A 25002-nucleotide genomic window follows, 5' to 3' on the forward strand; every position below is an offset into this window, starting at 1 on the left:
TACTTTACAACCCATTATTTAAATATTAATGCTTTAAAATTCTTTAAAAGAAAATGCAATCAATTCTATATTGCTTTTATTCAAGAATTACAGCTTTCACAGACAGCAAGATACATTGTTGCTATTACCAGCAGCATTACTTTCATTTCTCCTTTATCTACCAATAAAAAATCATCATCCTTTCATAAGACAATTGCTTATGAATGTGGCCCAATTCAAAACAAATTACTTCTAACAATAAGATGTACATACATGCTGTCACACTGACTACCTAGCTACATGAAAAGCTGTAATCACAAGGGAGAAAAAAACTTAAAAAATATAATGGCAAAACTATAAATTGTCTCAATTTTGTGATACTTAGTGACCCTTCTGACCACTCTAAAAAGTGTTTCTTTAAAGAGCATTCAGGTTCTCAGGGACACTCCATTAACTCTAGTTTTTTAAAACTCACATTTCTTAAACTCAAAAATATACTACACTAGTCCTGGCCACATAGCTCAGTTGATTAGAGCGTCGCCCTGATATGCCAAGGTTGAAGGTTTGATCCTCAGTCAGGGCACATATAAGAATCAACCAATGAGCCCTGCCCAAAGGGTCCTGGGTTTGACTTCTGGTCAAGGGCACATACCTGGGTTGCAGGTTTGATCCCCGGCCCCGATCAGGGAGCAATTGGAAGGCAGTGGTGTGTGTGTGTGTGTGTGTGTGTGTGTATGTTGTGTGTGTGTGTGTTGTGTGTGTGTGTGTGTGTGTGTGTGTGTACATGCGCATGTGTCCCCTCTCTCCCTTCCACTCTCTAAAAATCAACAATCAAAAAATCCTCCCGTAAGGATTAAGAACAACAACAACAAAAAAGAATCAACCAATGAATGCATAAATAAGTGGAACAGGAAAAAACAAATAAAAAAACCCCACCTACACTGCAGACTTAAGGCATCAATTAAATGGCTATAAATGTATTAAAATGTTTACTTTAAAACTACCCAGTGACCTGACTGGTGTGACTCAATGGTTAAGTGTTGGCCATGAACCAGGATGTCAGTTTGATTCCCAGTCGGGGCACATGCCCGGGTTGTATGGCTCGATCCCCAGGAGGAGGCAGCTGATCAATGATTCTCATCACTGATGTTTCTCTCTTTCCTTCTCCCTTCCTCTCTCTAAAATCAATAAAAATATATTAAAAATAAAACTAACCAGCAGCAAAAGTATTTTCATGTAACAATTACAATTAGACTATATTTGATATTTATAGCACTTTAAGAATAGTCATACAATTGGTTTTTCTTATGACGTTAAATCATGTAAAGTAGCAGTTCTGGAATTCAAGAGTAAAACATTATCTTTCACATACCTGAGGCAAAATGTGATTGCCTATATGGTCTCGAACTGCTTAATGACAGGCATATTTTCTGAGAAATGAATGCATTGTTAGGCGATTTTGTCATTGTGTGAACATCATAGAGTGCACCTACGCAAACCTAGATGGTATAGCCTACTACAGACCTACGGTATACCACCATTGTATACGCAGTCCATCATTGACCCAATTGTCGTTATGTGGCGCATGACAGTATAATAGGTACAACACTAAAGTAATTTGGCTTAATTTTGAAATTATGTAAAATCATAGATACAAAGATGTTGGTCCTAAATGCCCTTCCATTAGAACAACAAAAATTTACCTCCAACACTTTCTATGCTTTAGTAAAAAAATAAAAGTAGGTAATGAATTAAGGATGACATTATAAAGTTCAACTTTTACACAAGAAGACAGGTATTTGCTAAATGCTCACTGATATAAGAAAAGATGATATATTGGCAAATATTAAAAAATATTAGATTAGTGTCATTAACTACTTTACTGAGAATTATTTATTTGCAATTTGTATTTCAAATTTAAAAGCAAATATATGCTCCCCCCCCCCCCCCCACTTTGATCTTAAGTAGGATTTATAAGAAACTTCTCTGGGAAATCAAATCTCTTGTTATGAAAGATATTATGTATTTTCTATTAGAGAAAAACTAAATGTATTTGGATTCATACGAGTTGGTTTAGCTGAACATAAATAAATGAAACATTACAATTTCCCCACCATGAAGTACTGAGTTACAACAAATGTATTACCAAATTTTATTTTCTTGAGAATGCAAACAGGACATTATGTAAACATTGTTAGTACTACCTTTGATGTAAAGACATTCTTATTACTTTAGATTTTAATATATTATGAACAGGTTATGTGTCTTCACCAGAAACATGAAGGGTCACATTGGGAAATACGGGCAAATAAAAATTTAGCCTCTCGCAGGCTAAACAAAGTAAAAGTAAAAAATTTAAAAATTTAAAAAATAAAGAGCAAATCAAAAAAAGAGAAAAAAACAGCTCAGGATACGGATTTCTGAAATTAAGATTCAGTTTAACATCTTAACTCTTAAACCAGAAATATATATTTTACAAAATAAACAATATATTCTTTACCACTTTTTCTCAAAAGATGTTTTATACGTATATTCATATTTGTGTGTATGTGTGCAAAATAACTGCAAACATTACCAACTAAGTAAATTAGTCAACTGCTAGCAGCTCTGAAATATATGAATTGAGTCTGATATTTAAACTTTCAGCCCCTTGGAATAACATCTGGTCTGTCTTGAAATTCTCTTTTAGAATGCACTTCATATTTTTAGTTAGGAAATTGGAGAAACAGACTCATTGTGTTTAAACTTATAGAATGGAATCTAACTGCCAACTTCAGTTTAACTTATGTTATAATAAAGCACATGAATAATGACTAAATATTTGAGAAACTGAAATTTCTAAAACTCAGAACGTACTACTTCATTATACAAAAACTATTATATTCCAATGATGTTCATTTCTGATGAGTTTGCATATAAACTGTGTTTGTAAAGTCAAACTGGAATGCAGAGCAAGTACATGTGCTTCAGGTTCCTTGCTTTAGTAAGTATTACAAAGCAGCACTGGCTTCAGCATACTTCAGACAGACCTATTCACTCACCTGCTGAATTTCATGCCAGTCTATTCTGATGATTATATATATTAACAAAAGAAATGGTCCCATAGGATAAAGCTTAAGGATAAGATTCTGGGCCAAAACCACAACCAGACTCCACATAAGGTACAATCTCTCTCACACAACAAACATACAAACACACATACTACATATACAAGCACACACAAAAAATTTAACACGCACACAATGTTCCTGCTGTTGTTCAGTAATTGTCCCCCTCCCAAAGTAATACAAGTTATATCACAAATACAATGAGTACACTGTAGCCTCCACTTAAAGCTGTTATTGGTTGAGTCCATTCTGAGACACACATCACAGGTAAGAACGCTGTGTGGTGCTGAAGTCTGTTCAGTATTGCAGATAACTAAAAGCCCTTTGAATAGGTCCAAAAACAGACCCACATATTATCAAATTTCAGCTAGTGTAGAAAATATGACAAGGCTGCAGTGTACTTGATTATGTTGAGAATTTATATTACAAAATTAATATTGAAAGTAAGAATACTTCATAAGTTATAATGTGGATATCAATTATTCCCACCTCACCCTTTCCATTCCATTAACTTATAACCTGAAAAAGGATTACTTGGTGTCAAATGTTATCAACACATTAACACTTTATTATCATCTTGACTGCTAATTCCAGTCTTCAAAAAGGAACATTCCCTTCTAATTATAATTAAGAATGGGGCCCTTACTCTTTAAAATAAACATACCTGACTTCAAATATCAAAACAGTTAAAAAGCAATTTTTAAAAAGTATCATGGTGTAAATTATGATTACATAAGTTTAAGTCACATTAGCTTATTCCTTATAATGTAAACTTCTTCCGACAGAAAAAAATTTTCTTTAAATTATTGAAGTGCTTACATTTATTGACAAACCATGTATTTTCATGAAATTAAAATCTGAAATAACTTTTCATCTAAATGTTTCATTTCACCAGAGATGTTCAAAACCTATGAAACTAAGTTAACATTTCTGTATTTTCTTATAATACCAGTAGTTCATATTTTTGTAAGCAGGAATCAAAAGAAAAATGAGTTCTAAATAAATGACACAGGAGGCAATAAATTGACACATGACAAGTAAATAAAAGGCTAAAGCACTCCAATACCATTGAAACTGTTTTAATGTTGTTGCAATTGCAAAATGCAACAATCATCAGCTTGTAAAGACCCAAATTTCAAAAATTCATTTTAATCACTCCTTTATATCTATTTTACAAAATAAAGGCAAGAGACATTTAAACCCTCCTTGTCCAAGTTGTGCTATCTATGTCCCTAACTTGTCTTTACCACTATTGTGTATGCTGCAATTCCCATCAGATGCTATATAAGAAAAATAAAATAAAATATTAACCTCTGCTTCAATGTACAGTTTCCAGAATCTGCCAGAACTGGGGAACTGGGCAACAAGGCGTTCATAAGTCTTCCGTGCTTTGTCTATAGGTTGATTCTAAAATTGAAAACCAATAAACAGCATTTACAGTGTTAGGATTATGAAAATATTTACTGCAGAACCAAGTAGTGTGACTGGACCCATAGAGAAGGAAATGTAATCCTATATCACTAAACCTGTGCCTCTCGAATGAGAATGCTCCAAGCGTCAAGGTCATATGGATTCTCTTCTAATTTCTTTTCAGCTTTCTTCACCTTCTCTGGGACATATTCAGCTGCCTGAGAGGAGAAAAATAACAAACTGAAGTTACCATTTTAAAAATTTCATGCCTAATTTTATTCAAGCACAATATATCAGTATACAATACCAGAATACAAAGAATAAAAATGTTCTTTTTTATAAAAGAGGCCTGTATTTTCTGTAATCTATATGTTACCTTAAGTCAACTGCATAAAAACAAAATCAAGTAATCACATACCTTAAAAAGACATTTTAAAATTTAAATAAAACCATCTTTTACATTAAATACTATGGAACAGCAGTCTTGAAACACTGTGGTCTCAGGACCCTTTTTATATTTTGAAAAATTACTAAGTATGCCAAAAAGGTTGTTTATGTGGTTTATTTCAATATTTACCATTACAATTAAAACTAAGAAAAAATGTTACATATTTATTCATGTTCAAATAATAAAACTATTGCCATGCCTGTGTGGCTCAGTAGTTGAGTGTCAACTTATGAACCAGGAGGTCACGGTTCGATTCCTGGTCAGGACACGTGACTGGGTTTCTGGCTCAATCCCCAGTGTGGAGAGTGCAGAAGGCAGCTGATCAATGATTCTCTCTCATCACTGATGTTTCTCTTTCCCTCTCTCTTCCTCTCTGAAGTCAATAAAAAAAATATTTTAAAAAAACTATTTACATATTAATACAAGTAACATTTTAATGAAAAATAAATATTAAAATTCAATGAGAACATCCTTGTTTTACATATTTATAAATTTAATGTCTGACTTTTAAAAATGTAGCTGGATTTCCATACCTGCTTCTGCATTCAATCTGTTATAATATCACATCATGTAAAAATTCTACTGTACACTCACAAGAGGTTAAGAGTGAAAAGGGCAAATAATGCCTTAAATTTATTATGAAACAGTTTGAATTCACATATTCTCTGAAAGTTTTAGGAACCCGCAAGGTCCCTGGACAAACTTTGAGAAGCACTGCTATAGGGCATTCATCCTGAGCCATAAAGCATGAAATGATATGAACGCTTATTTTTATAGAAAAGCTTAAAAATGTGACTCAAAAATATTATATACAGCATAATAAAAGCTATAAAATAAATCTAGATTTAAAGATTGTACTAAAATGTTTAGGGTCATGTGGGTGATGGATGATAAAAGTATAGGTAACTTCCCTCCCTCCTTTCTATCTTTCAGTATTTTCTAAACCTTTAAATAAGGTAGTTTTATTTTATATATATACATATATATATAAAAATATGTACATGTATATGAGCAGGTATTGTCTATACAAATTTTTAATCAACAACTTTATTTCTATTTGTTCCAAGGTATTTAATTTAATGGCATATAATTCATTTAATGGAAATTATTGTTTTTAACTACCATATTATTGGGGTTTATTCCTCTTATTTATCTACTAGGGCCTGGTGCACAAATTCATGCATCATTGGGATCCCTCAGCCTGGCCTACAGGATCAGGCCGAAACTGGCTCTCCGACATCCTCCTAGAGGTCCCGATTGCAAGAGGGTGCAGGCCAGGCCAAGGGACCCCACTGGCGCACGAATCTTGACCCCATTGGTGCAAGACTATATTTCTACTAGAGGCCCTATAGTAGAAATATAATCTTAATAGCAGCTAGCACCCGATGCATGAAAACAAGTATTAGTTCCCAAATTGTTAAGACTACTACTGTGTACCACAAAAAGAAAGCGATTCTCAATAAGTCAGATAAATGTTAATTTATATGAAGTTTCATTCTGCGTTTTTTCAGAACTTCTGGAAATCTATAGTGATCCTACACATTAATAATATTCAAGCCCGGCCAGTGTGACTCAGTGGTTGAGCATTGACCTATGAACCAGGAGGTCATGGTTTGATTCCCAGTCAGGACACATGCCTGTGTTGCAGGCTTGATCCCCAGTAGGGGGCAGGAGGCAGCCAGTGGATGATTCTCTCTCATCATTGATGTTTCTCTCTCCCTTTCCCTCTCTGAAATTAATAAAAATATACTTAAGTATCCTATATAATAAAGATGTACTATGCAAATGGTTGTTATGCCATGAAGTGTAACGACTGACCACGTAATGACCAGATCACGGATCAGACAGGAGGGTGGGGCAGCAAGCTACAAGCGGGCAGCAAGCTATGAGGGGGATAGGAGGATGGAGGGAGCTACAGCAGGGTGGTGCAGCGGGCGGCAGTGAGCTACTGGCGCACAGATTCGTGCACAGGGCTACTAGTGTGTGTGTATATGTATATATATTCAACAGAGGATAAAGAGGAAAGCAGTGTCTCTGACACCTTTCTTCTTTTCATTTTAGTGGCAATTAACGTCTCATAGAACAATTCTGTCACACTGGCAGGAATGGATCAGATGGTTGGGCGTCATCCCATGCACTGAAAAGTTGCCAGTTCGATTCCCCATCAGGACACATGCTGGGGTTCCAGACTCACTCCCCAGTAGGGGGCATGATGTTTTGCTCTCACATGTATATTTTTCTCTCTCCATTCCTTTCCCTCTAAAAATCAATAAAAATCTTTTTTAAAAAATCTCATAGAACAATTCTGTCAAAACATAAGTTGTGGGAAAAAATTTTAAGTAATCTAGGGAAAAAAGTTACTTGGGAAAAATATACTCTTTAATATAAATTAGTTTCTATCACTAATAACTATATATTTATTTAGAAAAAAACATGTTTTAAAAAACTAGTAACATACAAGAGCTTTATAAAGTAGCTTGCTCAAGATACTAAAACTGAAAAATTTTAATGAAGGACTACTGGCCCCACCCACCTATTAAAACATAAAATGGCATAGTAAAACAGTTTGGTAATGGTTACAAACCAATCACTGAAGCAGGTTGGCTCAGAAAGAGAACGATTAATGAAAAATTGTCAAGATGATAAAAGTGATATTTCAAATCAGAATGGATTATTCAAAGTATGATGTTAAAATAACTATAGTCATGTTAGAGTAACTACAAAGTAAGCTTTGTCAAAATAAAATTGAATCCCTATTTACTCTTTCTACCAAAGTAAAAATTAGGTTGTTCAAAGATACATTAAAAACAAAAACACAAGGAAGAACGAGAGAAAAACACTGAAATTTATCTCTGGTTGGAAAAGGCTCTTGAGAAGCCTTTGGGGGAAAAACGATAATTTAATTCATGAAGTTTAACTTTGCGTCCAAAAAATTATAATCAGAGTCAAAAGACAAACTTTAAAAATATCCCTAATACACTGGCAAAGTATTAGTTTGGCTTGGTGGATAGAGCGTCGGCTTGTGGACTGAGGGGTCAGGGTTCAATTTCGGTCAAGGGCACATGCCCAGGTTGTAAGCTTGATTCCCAGGGGTCATGCAGGAAGCAGCCAATCAATGATTCTCTCTCATCATTGATGTTTCCATCTCTCTCTCCCTCTCTCTTCCTCTCTGAAATCAATAAAAATATATTTTTAAAAAACTTAAAGTTCAATCAATAAAAGACCAACAACTTAAAAAAAAAAAAGGAAAGAAAGAAAACGAAAGTATTCAAACAGTTCATAGAAAAAATGAACTGTAAACACTCAAAAGAAAAAAGAACCCTGGTCAGTTGCTCAGTGGTTAGAGCATTGGCCTGAGGACTATAAAGGGTCTTTGGTGGAATTCCCGGTGAAGAGCACATTCCTCAGTTGCAGGCTCAATCCTGGCCCTTGGGTTGGAGAGAGTGCAGGAGGCAATCAATCAAGGTGTCTCTCTCACATAGATGTGTCTCTCTCCCCCGACCCTGCACTCTCTCTAAAAAAATTAATGGGAAAAATATCCTCAGATGAGGATTAACAAAGGAAAACACAAAAGAAGAAATAGAAATATAAACCATAAAATAGAGATCAAAAGTGTTTTATAATTAACATTGCAAAGGTAAACAAACATTCTCACATCGTTGACGGGCAAGTAGTAATACTGATCAAAATTTACTAAGAATGTCTGACACTAAATTCCACTTCTGGCAAGGTATCCTACTGCACATGTATACTGAAGAATAGTTAGCTACTAGCTTTTTATTGTTGCATAAGACCAGAAATAATTTAAATAATCATGTATAAAAAAAACCTGGCTAAATATTATTATGAAATTTGTAGTCACTAAAAAGAACAAGGTCTATAGTTAGCAACATGAAACATTCTCCGTAATATTGAGTTTCAAAAAAAAGTGGGGAGAGAGACACACACACACACACACACACTCACTTTACACTGTATACTCTTTTGGTGTCTGAAATTTTACTATTCACCTGAGAAATATTTGCTAGTATGTGCTAGACAATGTTGAAGGGGCACTTGGGATACAACAAAATAGACTTATTTCAAGAGTTTACTTCTTGAAAAAAACAAACTTTAAAATAGGATCTTAATTTGTAAGATACCATTACACTAGTGATTCTCAATCCTAACAGCACACTGGAATCAACTGGGAGGAAGAGAATTTAAAAAGACATGCAAGCCCCACCATCAACCAATAAAATCAGAATACTAGGAATGGGAACTGGAACATCATTATTTTAAAAAACAAAAAAAACCCCTAACTCTCTAGGTTGTTCCTATGGGCAGCCTCAGTTGAAAACCATGGCTTTCCACAGTATGGAATTACCTCAAAAAATTAAAAATGGAACTGCCCTATGACCCAGCAATTCCACTTCTGGGAATTTATCTGGAGAAACCCGAAACACTAATGCAAAAGAATATATGCACCCCTCTATGTCCATCAGCCCAATTGCCCATCAGTAGATGAGTGGATAAAAAAACTTGGTACATTTACACAATGGAATACTACTCTGCCTTAAAAAGGAAGAAAAATTTACTCTTTGTGACAGCATGGATGGACCTGGAGAACATTAAGCTAAGTGAAGTAAGCCAGTAAGAGAAAAATTAGTACTATATGATTTTACTCATATATGGAATTTAATGAACATATTGAACACCAAGCAAAATAGAGACAGACTCATTAAGAGCAGGGAGACAGCTCGGGGGTGGGGGGAGCAGTGTTATAAGGGGAAAGTGTTGGAGGGATTGAGCAAAAAATAAAAAGGAGAGAACTCACGAACATGAGCAACAGTGTGGTGATTGGGGGGTGGGTTGGGGGTGGAAGCGGGAAGAGGGCATAGAGGGGATAAATGGAGATGGAAAAAAAGAAAAGAAAACCATGGCTTCCAGGGCTTCCTAACTTTTACTGGTGCCACAGAACTTTCCAGTGAAGTTCTATGTGAAGCCTAAGGACCCTTTCTCAGAATAATGTTTTTAAATATACAAATTGAGGGGTTTCAAAGGAAACCAATTTTATTAAAATATTATTGAAATATTTTTTAAAACGAAGTCTTATGTAGTAATAGATACTTAACACATTAAATAACAAGATCCAGTGGCGAGTCTAGTGATGAATGCAACAATATGTTGAATATTTATGTCCCAATCATAGCTGTTGCTAACACTACTAGTGTGGTTTCTTGCCTATATTCATGATTAAAGAAAAGGCTAAATTTGAGTTAAGAGATTCGTGAAAAGAAAAGGTTTATATTACCCATCCAAGTTCAGGGAACCCATAAAATTCTATCCACAGACACCTGAGGGAAAGGACCCATACAAAGGATATTGTAGATCAAATGTAAAAAAACATCTATGTCAGGCATTAATCATCACTCCTCGTTAACTAATAACCCAATTTCATAAGAAATATAATTAAATTACATGAAACTGCTAACAGAACCATGGCTCAGCTCTTTTCAAAATCTGTTACACCCCTATTTTCCTCTGATCAAGGATGTAGTTAAATGTTCATAAAGTAATCTATATAGATAATTCTCCATCAAGTGCATTAATTAACAATGGAAGCTATCCAAAATGACTAAAAGTATACTCTGGTCATTATGGACATATTTAATATTTAATTCTCACAATAAAAAGTCATCCAGCCCTGGCCAGTTTGGCTCAGTGGATAGTGTCGGCCTACAGACTGAAGAGTCCCGGGTTCAAGTCCAGTCAAGGGCACGTACCTCGGTTGCAGGCTCCTCCCCAGCCTATGCCTAGTTCAGGGCTCGTGCAGGAGACAACCAATCGATGTGTTTCTCTCACATCGATATTTCTCTCTGTCTTTCCCTCTCTCTTCCTAAAATCAATGGAAAAACATCCTCCAGTGAGGATTAAAAAATAAAAATTAAAAAAAAGTCATCCATCCTTACAGCTATGAACCATTTGGGTAGCTAACAGCACAATGTCTTTGTTTTCTGGCCTGGTTATCATATTGCTATATAGGGCAAAGTAAATTTGAAAACTGGACAGTGTGTTAGTAGTATCTACAAGGAGAATGCCCCTCCTTAAAGAATGGATTATACCCTGGCCAGGTAACTCAGTTGGTTAACAGCATTGTCCCAATACGCCAATGTAGCACAGGTTTGTTGATCTCAGGGCATACTCAAGAATCAACCAATAAATACATAAAGAAGTGGAACAACAAGTCAATGTTTCTCTTTCTCTCTCTCTCTCCCTCCCTCTCTCTTAAAATCAACTTTTTAAAAAAAGGAATGGAGTTGTATTATTATTTTTTCCTGAATCTATTGACAGATCAGAGGAATAGGTCACTTTAAAAAAAACTTACAGCAAGTTTCCAGTGCCTATTTATAATGGAATGAGGTCAGAACCCTGATCACTATGGCAAAAGAACCACCGTCCCATGCTTATGTGTCCCAGAACATATTACTATAAGAAACTCTATTAAAATCTAGCTTTTGCCTTTGTAATAAACTGTAATTCCATTATCACTCTCTAGATGTTAATGGGGAGTAGGATGGGGCCCCAAATCAAATAAACAGAACAAAAACTGGACTAGTTTCCAAGGCATACACATTACCGATGATATTAGTAGGACTTTGGAAACTTCTTTGATATGTACAATATTAAAAACCAGAAAACCAATGCAACTGTATGGAGTATACAGATATACATAGTAACATATACAATTTCAAATGAGTACAAAAATCAGAAAAAAATGTGAATTTAATGATGTGCTTTTTTTAAAAAAAAAAAGTATTTTTATTGACTTCAGAGAGGTAGGGTGAGGGAGAGAGAGATAGACACATCAATGATGAGAGAAAACCACTAATCGGCTGTCTCCTGCAGGCCCCACACTGGGGATCGAGCCCACAACCCAGGTATGTGCCCTGATGGAGAATCAAACCATGACCTCCTGGTTCATAGGTAGATGCTCAAACATTGAAGCACACCAGCGGAGCTGTCAGACTGTTTTTCAAAACTACTGAACCATTTTACATTCTCATCAGCAGTGTTATGAGGGTTCCAATTTCTCTATCTCCTCACCAACACTTGTTATTTACTTTTTGATTAATATAACCATCCTTCAGTATGTGAAAAGTATCTCCTTGTGGTTTTGATCTGCATTTTCCTGATTGCTAATAAAGTTCAGCATTTCCTTATTGGCCACTTGTATATCTTTGGAGAAATATCTATTCAGATTCTTATTCATTTTTACTTGGGTTATCTTTATTACTGAATTGCAATAGTCCTTTCTATGTTATAGATACAAGTCCTTTTTCAGATATATCTATATATATAAAAAGCTAATATGCAAAGTGTCCCCTCGGGAGTTCTACCAGGAGATGGGGAGTTCGATCGCTTGCTATTATGTGTGCTGACCACCAGTGGGCTATGTGGAATGAAGAAAGGCCCCATCCGGCAGCCAGAAGGCCCCGATCATCCCTGATCGCCAGCCAGGCCTCAGGACCCTACCCATGCACAAATTTTGTGCCCTGGGCCTCTAGTATTTTATAAAAATTTTATCCTATTTAGTGAGTTGTCTTTTCACTTTCCATGCTTAACCTTTTGTTTGTTATGTGAAGCTAACTCAAAGAAATTGAAGTTAAGATACTGGCCTCACAGGCACCATGCAACAATTCTCAAAACTTTGTAAAGAATGACTTTTCACTCTTCAATACTAAAGAGACAAAGAATTATTTTAAAATGAGCATTATTTCTATCAAAATTATTATATTAAAAATAAAATTTAAAAATTAATTTAATTCATTTTAAAATAAATTCATTTAAAAAATGTTTCCAAAGCAAAAAGAAAAAAATGTGAATTTAATGATGTGCTTTAAAAAAAAAAAATGTTTCTCTTTCAGGTCAATGAAAACAATAGCACTGACTTACTTTTTTGTGTGATTCTCTACTGTCTAGCTCCGTGGTTGGCAAATTGCGGCTCGCGAGTCACATGCGGCTCTTTGGCCCCTTGAGTGTGGCTCTTCCTAAGCCTTAGGAGTACCCTAATTAAGTTAATAACAATGTACCTACCTATATAGTTTAAGTTTAAAAAATTTGGCTCTCAAAAGAAATTTCAATCATTGTACTGTTGATATTTGGCTCTGTTGACTAATGAGTTTGCCGACCACTGGTCTAGCTGAATCAAAGACATTATCTGCTCCTGCTTTCAATGTATTATACTAGAGGCCCAGTGCACGAAATTCATGCACAGGTAGGGTCCCTAGGTCTGGCCAGCAATCAGGGCTGGTCAGACTCCCCGCCTCCCTGCCTCCTCTTTCCCTCACTCCCTCAGCACCCCACCACCGCGCCACCGGTCGCCCACCCCATGTTCTGTGTCGCTCCCTGGTGGTCAGCACATGTCATAGTGAGCTATCAAATTCCCAGTCTCCCAGTCAAACTCCTGAGGGGACATTTTGCATATTAGCCTTTTATACATATAGATTGTTTTGAAAGATTATAACTACAAAACCAGTTATGTAGTTGGAAAACAGAAAAGCAATTGTGGATGTCATATAGCCCTGGGAAAATGCTGAGTCAAGCTTTATTAAAACTATAAACCACTCTCTATAGGACAGCTTAACTTATATTGGGAAGCTGTTAATTTGGGGAGAGGGAAGTGGCAAACTATTATATTTGTGATGGAAAGAATAATCTAATTTCTTCTTCCCGATCCTACTAGGTCAGTGGTCAGCAAACTGCGGCTCAGCAAACCGTGGCTCGCAAGCCACATGCGGCTCTTTGGCCCCTTGTATGGCTCTTCCACAAAATACCGGCTCTCCCACAAAATACCGACTTCTGCGCATGGGCCACAAAGTTTCAATCGCACGGTACGTGCGCACCCGCTCGTGGTATTTTGTGGAAGAGCCACACTCAAGGGGCCAAAGAGCCGCATGTGGCTCGCAAGCCGTGGTTTGCCGACCACGGCACTAGGGAAGTAAAACATGGACAGAAAAAAAAAAGGCAGTCTTCTTTTTCTAAAGAGCTCTCTATCTTTGTGGTAAATGAAGAAGGTGTTATTCTAGAAGTCATACCACAATTATGTTAAAATACAGGTCAATGAAAGTTTAACCCAAGTGTAAGTGTCAAAAGTATGGGGTGGTGGTGGTAAAGGATTTAAACCCATATAAGCTCTTGACCATGACCAACAGAACAAGCAGAGGATGAGTCTCAAACCTGGTTTTTTCAGAATTTTCCACTGTTAAGGGTAATGACTAACTATAGTAGAGGGAGGAAAATCAGTAAAACACTCTATTAAAAGCCTAACCATTCTCAAAAAAATTGCAATTTTTCTCCCCACTTAATTTTATCAAGAAATGTATTCAAGAAGAAAAAAAATAAATAAGTTAAAAAAAAATATGTAAAACAACAACAGAAAGGAATTTACTCAAAAACAACTTCTGAAGTCCAGGTATCTTCAACCCCTATTAAGTGGTTTGCACACTTTCATTTACTCAAAAATCACCTGTGGTACTCATCTAGAATATTATGAACCTCACTTACTGAATGAGTTATAGTATGTCTGAAGTTGGGGTACAGCACTTATACATTTAAAAAGCACCTAAATGATTATGATGCAATGAATCAAGGACTCCGTTCTGAGAAGCACTACCTGATTTATCTATTCTGTAAATAAATCTTTTCCAAATGCTGTTTCATTAAAAATAAAGTGGCATCAGACCTAAGTTATTCTAATTTTTTTTTTTGGCTAAAGCATTAAGAAAACTGCACATACTATACGTACTATACATTTGAAGTCTCTTAATGGGTAAGCTATAAAAATTAAAAAGTAGACTAAGGTAGCCTGGCCAGTGTGGCTCAGCATCGACCCAGGAACCAAGAGATCACCGGTTCAATTCCCAGTCAGGGCTCATGCCTCGGTTGGGGGTTGGATCCCCAGTAGGGGGTGTGCAGGGGCAGCCAATCAATAATCTTTCTCTCTCACTGATGTTTCTCTCTCTCTCTCTCTCTCTCTCTCTCTCTCTCTCTCTCTCCTCTCTCTAAAAGTCAATAAAAAGCATGTGCAAGTACAGGCCTAACTAAGCCAAATTATATGCCTAGAGAATATAGCACTTTATGTGACAGGTAACGTTAGGACTGAATGCCTGCTTAGTCCTGTGTTCCTTTACCAGTGCAGCAGAGCTCTGCTCTACTAGATGACTTTGTTATGAATCTGAGTATGTATCCTGCATATAATCCCTTCAACCCTTTCAAAAACTAAAAATCTACTAAACATGCAAACAATCCAAAAACTTAAGAAAAAAATAGGCTAAAGGTTACGGATCCAAATAATTATACTTATCATATTTGCTTATTTATCTCCTAGGAAACAAATAGCTACAAACTACAAATAAAAATCTTTATCTTTTAGAATTTGAAAAATGTAGCTTCTTTAAACCAAGAGTAGCCAAGATATTAATTCATTAGATAAACTAAGTGGAACAGAAAAATACCAATTAGAACATAGTTCTGCCTTCTGGCTTTATTCAGTATTTACTGCTTATTATAAAATATCTACTAATCTAAAAATAGCTTAAACATTGGCCCAACTCAAATTCCTTTTTAGATCAATTCTCACATCATTACCAACTGTCCTGCAAAACAAAACGACTCAAATTCACAGGTACATCTTGTTTAAAGAGAATCAGGACAATGACAGAAGACCTTAAATTTATGAACTGTTTTTGGCAATTGTCCACTTAATAGGCACAAACATCTGAATACAGATGTTGTCCCAGAAGGTCTATCCCAGTGATGGCAAACCTTTTGAGCTCGGCGTGTCAGCATTTTGAAAAACCCTAACTTAACTCTGGTGCCGTGTCACATATAGAAATTTTTTGATATTTGCAACCATAGTAAAACAAAGACTTATATTTTTGATATTTATTTTATATATTTAAATGCCATTTAACAAAGAAAAATCAACCAAAAAAATGAGTTCGCGTATCACCTCTGACACGCGTGTCATAGGTTCACCATCACTGTCTCTAGACTCTTAATAGGTTAAGAGAAAGATAGCATCTGAAAGATTTGGTGTCTAGACTAAATTAAACCTAATGTATTTTGTGAAGAAAATATTTTATACTTTATACTTGGTTCAGAATCTTATCTTATTTAATTTTGTTCTGTCCTTTGGCAATTAACTACTTCTGAAATACAAAATTATTTTTTATATTTATATTCTATTGTTTCCAGCAAAAGATGTCCTTCTTCCCATCATGATTTTAAGCACTGTTTTATGAGAATTTCTAAATTCTAGACTTTAGAACAGGATGATTGAACAGACTCAGGATCATAAATCTATTTTATAAACAATTCTCCATAATTTCTTCTCAATCTATCATTACAAATATGCAGTATTTATCTTCAGCAAATCATCAGATTGTACTAAATTGTGTCAATCTGGTGGCCTATTGCATTTTTAAATTATTTTCTAAATTATCTCAGATTAAAATCTGTATGCTATTGGAGTATTTTGTATATGAAATTAAGATATTACAAGATTTGTATTGAGTTTTAGATAAGGCATTACATTTCAGTTTATCATGAATTGTTTTCACAGGTGAGAATTAACAAAAAAACAAAAAAAAAAAAAAAGGAGGGGGAAAAGTAGAAAATGCTATTACAGAAAGATTTTGTTGTTAAAAACATAAAAATAATTGGGTCCAAAGAAAACATAATCTAACATACATTCTTGGCCCTTTCCCTCCCTCTTCCTACCCCCCACCCCACACACATTCACTTTGGCTTTAAAATTAACTAGCCAGTTTGGCTCAGTGGATAGAGCGTTGGCCTACGGACTGAAGGGTCCCTGGTTCGATTCCGGCCAAGGGCACAGCTTTCGGGCTCAGTCTCCAGTGGGGGGCGTGCAGGAGGCAGCCGATCCATGATTCTCTCATCATTGATGTTTCTATCTCTCCCTCCCTCTTCCTTCCTCTCTGAAGTCAATAAAGAAATATATTTTAAAAATAAAATAAAATTAGTGGCACTTCTGTTATCTCTTAACTGCTAATAAGTACTAGTAATTACCCAACAAAATAAACCAGGCTTCAGGTTTCAACATTGTGGGTGTTTCATCTTCCTTTCCTCATTGATAAGTATATAACAGAACACGCATTTTTCATATTTTCTATCTCTCCACAAACTTATTTTTCCCCAAAAGCAAAATATTGACTTATGGCCCTGAAGTGGCAATTCCTTTGAGCTTCTTCAAGTCATAACATTTTTCCAAAATAAGGGACATTTTCCAAAATGAGGATCATTTTGTTTATATTTGAGCCTGCCCCTAATTTTAGAATAGGCTATAGTTTGTTTAAAAAGTGAAGTCTTATTTCCAAAAGGTAAGAATGTAGAAACATTTTAGGGACTTAAAGGTTCATATCGATTGACCTGACCTAACCCACTTCTCCCCCTCTTATCCAATAAAACTTTATAAACCATCCATTTACACCCCAAATATTTTAGTTTGTATTAATTATTTATGTACTTGTTTTCTCAAGAGATTAAATTATTTGAGACTTTGTAACGTATAACACATAGCTTTGGTCCAAATTAATCCATTCATTTACTTAACACCCGTATGTATTTCCTAGGTTTGTAAGATGCAACAATAAGTAAGGCAGCACCTTCCACCCAAGCTCAAACTCAGTAGAGGAACTCTAAACAGTCTACTAAATGCTGTAGGGAGTAGTACACAAGGTAAAACAGAGCTAAGAAAGAATTAGATCAAAAGTTGAATTGAGCAGTTAAAAAAAGTATCTACAAAATAAGACTATAGCCATAATCTCACAAAGGACGAAGATGTATTTTTGTTGGGAGTAGGGGGGAACCTAAATACTAGTACACACAGTCCTGTCACCATTAAGCTGGCAAAGACAGTAAACATGAACTCCAGAATACCCACAAACACTGGAAGATCATTTAAATAACTCTAGAAATGCAAACTAACTTCCTTACAAGAGTAAAAGAATTTACAATAAACCTTAGCAGTGATTTTGATTACAATCATTTCCCACTTTCAAAGGGCACAAATCCAGAGATTCAGTTCCAAGAAAGAAATGAAATGATCATCCATTCATTGAGTAACAAATTAAAAATATTGGGTTTATTCAACAAACATTTTTAAGCTTCAATGCTAAAAGGCTAAAAGAAACCTACACTTCATTATCTTGCAGGATTCTTTGTCTATTCCATCCCTTGACACCTTTCCAAAGCAAATCCATGTTTCAGAGTGGTTTTGATTTTTTATTATTCTTCACATTTACTTAATCTCTTTTTTCTTGTCCATCATTTTAGGCACTCCTCTTTTCCTCTAAATTTTCACTGACTGCTGTCTCACACTTAATAAAGCAAGCTAGCTAAGCTAGTTAATCCATAATTAATCATCTCACTCTTTAAGGTATCTTTTACTCATCGTTTCAGCTAAAGTTGAATAATACAGTATCTAGAATTTGCTTTAAAATAATAGAGGTGGGAAGAACAAGTGAAAGTGTGGAGAAAAACAAGATTTGCCATGAGCTGAAGCTCTATGATAGGAACATTATACAATTCTTTCCTTTTTTGAATGTTTGAAATATATCATTAAAAAACTGAAGAAAGTATTATATGAAGATGACTCTGTTGGTAATCAGATGTCAAAAAATGTTTTTTAGATTGATAGGAAAAAGATATAGGAGCTACCATTAAAGTTGGGACAAGGTGAACATCCAAAAGAAAATGGTTATGACTGATTTGAAAACATGAAATAAAGAGAAACATATAAATTCACAGTGATACTCAATAATCTTTGAAAAGGAGAAAGGGAAAAAAAGAGGAAACTTCTTTACAGAAAAATATGAGCCAGAGTAGAGAAAGAATATTAGAATTTTTAAAAAACCATTTTCAGCAGGAAACAACTACTGAAGACAGACCATCCTCCCTCTCAATCCTAAAAGATTTTAGGGGTGAAAATCTCTGAGGGGAGAATGTTACAGTAAGAAGCTAAGCTAGGAAAATTCCAGGACAAACGGGATAGCTAAGATAGCTAAACAGCAGTTTGCAGCCACCTAGTAAATCCTATCTTCCCTAAACCAAGGACACTCAGGGGAGTAAATGATTTGCACTTCTCCCCAACCAGAGGGTAAATAGCTTAAATCACCCTACTCAGGGGCAGATAACAGAAATCCAATCAGTGCCATTTGTCAACCATACCCAAGGACAAAGTAAGAGAATAAATCTCATTTTGGTTCCCCAGCCTAACGCTTCTTAATATTCTATTGACCCTCCCCTAAAGGCCTAGCCTTTGAAACCCCTGAAGAAGAAGGTCCCAGCCCACTGTCCCGCCAGAGAGCATGCCTGTGCCATTCCCTCCCCGCCCCCTTGTCCCACAGCACCTATCTCCTAATCGCCAAGGGACCCCAGGAGATTTGTAACCAGGGGAGCAATGGGCACTGGTAGCTCCTCCCAGGCTAATCCCCCAAACCTGTCTCCAAGGCCCCCTTTTCTCTGACCTTCCAGTGAGTCAAAGCAGCCCAGCCCAGGCTCTCCTGTTGCTTCTTCTGAGCCCTTCCTTGTTTCACTGTCCTAAGTGTCTTTGTTAGTCAAATTCTTGCTTGTTTTTCCAAAAAATTAAATTAAAATTAAAATTAAAAAAAAACCCACCACTTGCCACCTCCAATGTAATAACTGCTTTATTCAATGATTATCTCCAATGTAATAACTGCTTTACTCAACGATTATCAATTGATAAGTAACTAGGTAGATTACTGAGTAACACAAATCAACCCACAGATTATTAACTGTAAAGGGGAAAATAATCTTTTACTCATTGTAAAAGTTACAGCAGTATCACCCTAACCAAGTGATCAAACTTAACATCACTAACAGTGGAACAACCTAGCATGAAATAAGTTCCTTTTTATGTAATGCTATAAAGTTTTCTATCCAAAAATATTGTCAAAGTTGAGTTTAGGTTTCAGGAAATACAAAAGATGAAAAGACAAGTTAAATGACACTGCATACACAAAAATAAAAGAAATCCAGAATATGAGAGTTCTGAAGAAAACTGTCCTGGACTCTTCAAATAGACATACTAGGGCAGGGGTGGGGAACCTTTTTTCTGCCAAGGACCATTTGGACATTTATAATATCATTCAAGGGCCATACGAAATTATCAACTTAAAAATTAGCCTGCTATATTTACTCAGACATTTAATTAACTCACCCCTAATGCCTTGGCATGGCCAGACCAATTTTTTTTTTCTTTTTTTTGTTAAAAGTAGAGATCAAATTATTTTGCAGGTCTTATACAGCCCCAAGGCCAAACATTTCCCACCCCTGTCCTAAGGGGGTAAAAATTGGGGGACTATTCAGAGACAAGCAAATTATACAATGTGAACCTTGATTAGATTCTGACAAAACAAAACAAACAAACCCTATGAATCACATTCTGGGACAACTGGGGAAATTTGAATATGGACTGGATTTTATAAATCATGTATCAATTTCCTTAGGTGGGAAAATGACATGATGGTTATGTAAAAGCATTAATGCTGAATTATGTGGGGCTGATGCTGAATAATGGGAATGCTGAAATATGTGTTGACAAATTTGTATGGGAGATAAAACAAATACGGCAAAATGTTTAACTGTTGATTTTTAAGTGAATAATTGTACTGTAGGTGTTCATTGCACTTTTAACTTTTTTCTGTTCTAAACAATAAAACTTTTGGATGAGATTTTTTTTCCCCCTGTAAATTTTCACCAACATCTCTCCCATTTAAAACACCACAGTTCTGAAAAATCTGAGGTCATAGCAACATTTCAATGTCCTTACAATTTTAGAAAAATGTAAGAAATAACAATGAATTCTGAAAACTTTCAATGAAACCTCTGTATATTACTCCTCCCTTGAATCTCAGATAACAAAAAAATGGGTCCAGAAAAAGGGTAAGTATGCATAAACAGATCTGATACACTAATTATAAGACTGCATTCTTGGGCATCATGTAAAATGTAAACACTGCCAAGAGTTTAGGACTGAAATCAGTCGATGAGCAAACACAAAATTCAGTTAGCCAGACTTTCCCAAAATTTAGTCACATAGACTACCTCCAGGTTATAAGCTGGGGACTTGAAAATGAAAACCTAAGTGTATTTCGTTGCTATGGCAATGGGAAATTTCAGAAAATTGAGACTGTAGGCCAGCTAGCTCCCATTTCAAAAACTACTTACCTAAACATATACCAAAACTTAAATTGAAAAAACTAATTGAGTAACATCTATCATAAAATATGTTTTCATCTTTCAAACTAACAGGTAAACACTATCCCACAAAATTCTGAATAAAGAGCAAAAGAAACCAATTATCTAAAATTGTTCATTTTGAAATATTTAAACATCACTTATATCCAGTATTAACACCGATGGTTTTATTTAGAGGGGCCGAAACAGACTTCTCAGTTTCAATTTATCAAATTCTGCAATATCTGTCTCGTGCGAACGAAAATGAAATGTAAACAGGAGAGATAAAGGAAGTGGGAGAAAGCCACAAAATCCCTAACTCTTACCCAGCAAAACTCTGCTCTACCCCCAGGCTGTTTCCCTCATTCGCTCCGGCAAGCGTCTATTTTCCCAGCTTAGTTTAACCTCACATTATTTCTCAGGCTATTAACCTATTTGTGGGCACAGTATATATCGGAGAAGGGGCGGGGGAAGACTGCCAAGTTTTTCGAAATCAGCGAGTACATGTTTAAACAATCAATTCCTATCGAAATGGTATGAAAGGAAGGCATCCAACCGAGGTTGTCCCACGAACCTAAACTGGTCGAAACAGCTTCCCCGTTACTGTCTAAACCGAATGTATTCATACTAACGCCTAAAACAGAAAAGCCGAAAGGTAACTGTAAATCTCAGTCAGCTCTTGCGCCCCATTCCCACCATTTCTCTGTACTCCGTGCCCCCGATCCCCTTCCTCAAGCGAACATGGCTGGAGAATCAGGGCGAACAGAGACATGGAGAGAAGAGGTCGCCACGAGGCCCCACCGCTCTCCTTCCTCACCTGCTCCGCGGAGGCATCTCCTGACATGATCTCAGATAATTAGAACTTGCAAGTTGGCCTGAGATGTGAAGCTAGGGAAGAAAAATTAAAATAAAAACCACCCCCAAACCAATAAAGTCACCCCCTGCCCAGCAGGGCCAGACGGCCAACACGAAACGCCACCGCCCACTCAGCTATGAATTAAAATGGCTGCGCCCCAGCCGGTCGAGGGGAGGCGTGGCTTCGGAGTTAACTTCCGGGGCAGTGGGCGGGGCTAAGAGCGCAACTCGCCCGTTCCTCGGCCGCGCAGAAGCAGAGATCCCGGGGGCGGGTTCCTGGCCTGGGATGACGTCACGGCGCTGGGCTGCGGCGACTGTTGCGGAACTGGCTGCTACCGGCTAGGAGGCGGGAAACTTGCTGGAAGGCCCGCGCGGCTTTTGGAATCTAATTATCAAGCTCTGGGTCCCGGTTCGTCACTGTCGAATCCTGACTGCCAATCAGTTAAGTTCAGGCCCTGGCCATCTTAAGGAGCAATACTAAATGTTCATTGCCTTCTGTATTTTGGAGATAAGCAATCTATCGAGGTTTTCCAAAGCCTCAGCTGATGATTTTTACGCTCCTAGGAGACGAGAGGGACAGGTCAAGGCCATATTTAATGTATGCTGTTACCACCTACCATTGTGTCTAAGACTCTGAAGTCAGTAAGGCCCGCTTTTAAGCCCAGCATCTCACCATGACTCCTCGGCTTGCAAAATGGGCGGAAAATGGGCGGAATAGCGCTCAGGCCCTGGCCAGACCGCATTCTCTCGAAACCCGGCTGCATCTCTCACTAGATGGGTAGCCTTGGGCGATCTAAGTTTTCTGTGCCCCGTTTCCTTGCCTACGGACAGGAATAACAACAGTACCTGCCATTTTAGTCAGTTATACGTGAAAAGGTGCTCAGAAGAGTACCTGGCATGGCCCACGATTCAGTGAGAACAAGTCTTCTCCAACTCTCCCATCCAAGGATCCTCCTCAGATGGCTCCTTACAGTCTCCTTCCTACGTGGTCCACGCCCCAGATAAAGTAAACGATTCAACTTTTTCCATCCATACACGCCTGTTCTTTTCAGTCCCCCGCCTCTGCCCGCATTTCCACCTCTGCCCTTTGCACAGCCTGAAATTCTTGCCCCTTCAAGTAATGAGACACATGAGCAAAAGATTTATGTTAACAGATGTTTATTGCACCCCCAACAACAGTGCCAGTTAAATATAATCACCAGGCATCTCCACAATGGAATGCCATGCAGCCAGTAAAGATAGAAAGGTATCCATGGTATGGTTAGGTGAAAAAGCAGAATTCAGAAATAGCGTGCATTAAATAGGATGTACAGTATTATGTGTATATATTATATACAGTACCTAGGTTGTGTCAGTTTTTCTCTTTTCATCTGTTTTCTGAGTTTGTCTGTGATGAACTAATATAAGGACACTATTCTCTGAGAGTCATATTCACATGCAAAGTTTCACTCAAATGCCAGTTTTTCTTCTCAATATTTTTAATAAAAACCTTTAAAGAATTAAAAGTTCAAAGAATAGTACAATGAACACCTGTATAACCACTGCCTTGATTCAGTGACTAACATTTTGGCATGTTTATTTTATATGTATGTATAGATATACATAGTTTTGGGGGTTTTTTTGCAAAATAATTTGAAAGTAAAGGAATCTGGGCCCAGCTTAGCTGGGTTCCTCTGGCTTAAATGATCTCATTAGGTTGTAGCTAAGCTGTTGGCTGGGTCTGAAGTCTCATCTGAAAACCTGCCTAGACTAATATGGGCCTCTATTCCTCAGGACTGGGAGATTGAGGGCCTCCTTTTTTCCCCTGACTGTTGGCCAGAGTCCTCCTTCAGTTTCTTTTCACATGAGCCTCTCTGCAGGGCTATCTGACAGTATGGCAGGTGACCTTCCCCAGAGTGAGCAGTCCCAGAAAGAGAGAGAGCAAATATCCAGCTCAGAAACCACTGTCTTTTATAGCCCAACCTCAGAAGTGACATACCATCACTTGTATGATATTTGATTCATCAGAAGCTGGCCAGTGAATCCTCTCAAGAGAAGAGGATTACATAGGGGAATGAAAGAAAGGAGGTGGAGGTCATTAAGGGTCATAGTAGAGGGCTATGTACCTTAGCACCAGGCCACACACAGTGCCAATTTCTCCTGGATATTAGCTGTATTAATAACTTACTTTCCAAGTGGATTGAATCCACTGGGTACTTTTGAATGAATTAAAAAGCAATAAAATTTTTATTTTAGCTATCATTTGAAATGTGTAAAATCATCACTGGAGCTTGGGGATTTGTCCTCTATCATAGTAGTTATTTAATATTTTAATAATTTATTTAGTTCATTGCTTTCATTAACTCCCAACGTCATTTTAGAGCTGAAAATAATTCTGATACCAAAATTGGTACTTTATAACTAATCCTAAGGCCAATTTTACTTATGAACAAGACTGGAAGAATCTAAAATCAAAATCAACAAATTGAAAACAGCACAGAACAGAGCTTAGAAAGAAAACATAAAATACAGGATAGATAGATTTATCCATAAGAGTAGATTAACATTAGGAAGTCCATTAAATATGTTGTCATACTAAATTTTAAAAAAAGAAAATTTATCATCAGATATTTATTAAAAAGTATTTGTAGATAAGTGGATAAAAAAGCTGCAGGCCCTGGCTGGTTTGGCTCACTGGATAGAGTGTCGGCCTGCGGACCGAAAGGTCCCGGGTTTGATTCCAGTCAAGGGCACATACCTCGGTTGCAGGCTCCTCCCCATCCCGAGCCCTGGTTGGGGTGCATGCAGGAGGCAACCAATCGATGTGTTTCTTTCACATCAATGTTTCTGTCTTTCCCTCTCTCTTCCACTCTCTCTAAAAGATCAATGGAAGAATATCCTTGGGTGAGGATTAACAACAACAACAAAAAAGCTGTGGTACATTTATACCATGGAATACTA

The 25002-nt window shown here is 36.8% G+C and overlaps 1 protein-coding gene across 4 annotated transcripts in view; it reads right to left on the reverse strand.

The window, feature by feature from the left end:
* Positions 1–22235, reverse strand: part of CSTF3 (cleavage stimulation factor, 3' pre-RNA, subunit 3, 77kDa) — a 72786-nt gene extending 50551 nt beyond the window's left edge. For 2 of the 4 annotated variants that reach the window (XM_014538157.1, XM_014538155.1), the window contains exons 1-2: positions 4398–4606; positions 1352–1409 (exon numbers count right to left, since the gene is read on the reverse strand). Coding sequence is in view for 1 of the 4 variants with exons in the window: in XM_014538154.1 (XP_014393640.1) it covers positions 4398–4493; positions 4613–4714; positions 22025–22051 (225 nt within the window). In the remaining 3 variants the exon portion in view is untranslated. The other 2 variants (XM_014538154.1, XM_014538156.1) reach the window with 2 other exon arrangements.
* Positions 22236–25002: the final 2767 nt, after the last annotated feature.

This window comes from Myotis brandtii, unplaced genomic scaffold, assembly GCF_000412655.1.
Source record: "Myotis brandtii unplaced genomic scaffold, ASM41265v1 scaffold187, whole genome shotgun sequence".
In the NCBI taxonomy this organism is placed as follows: domain Eukaryota; kingdom Metazoa; phylum Chordata; class Mammalia; order Chiroptera; family Vespertilionidae; genus Myotis; species Myotis brandtii.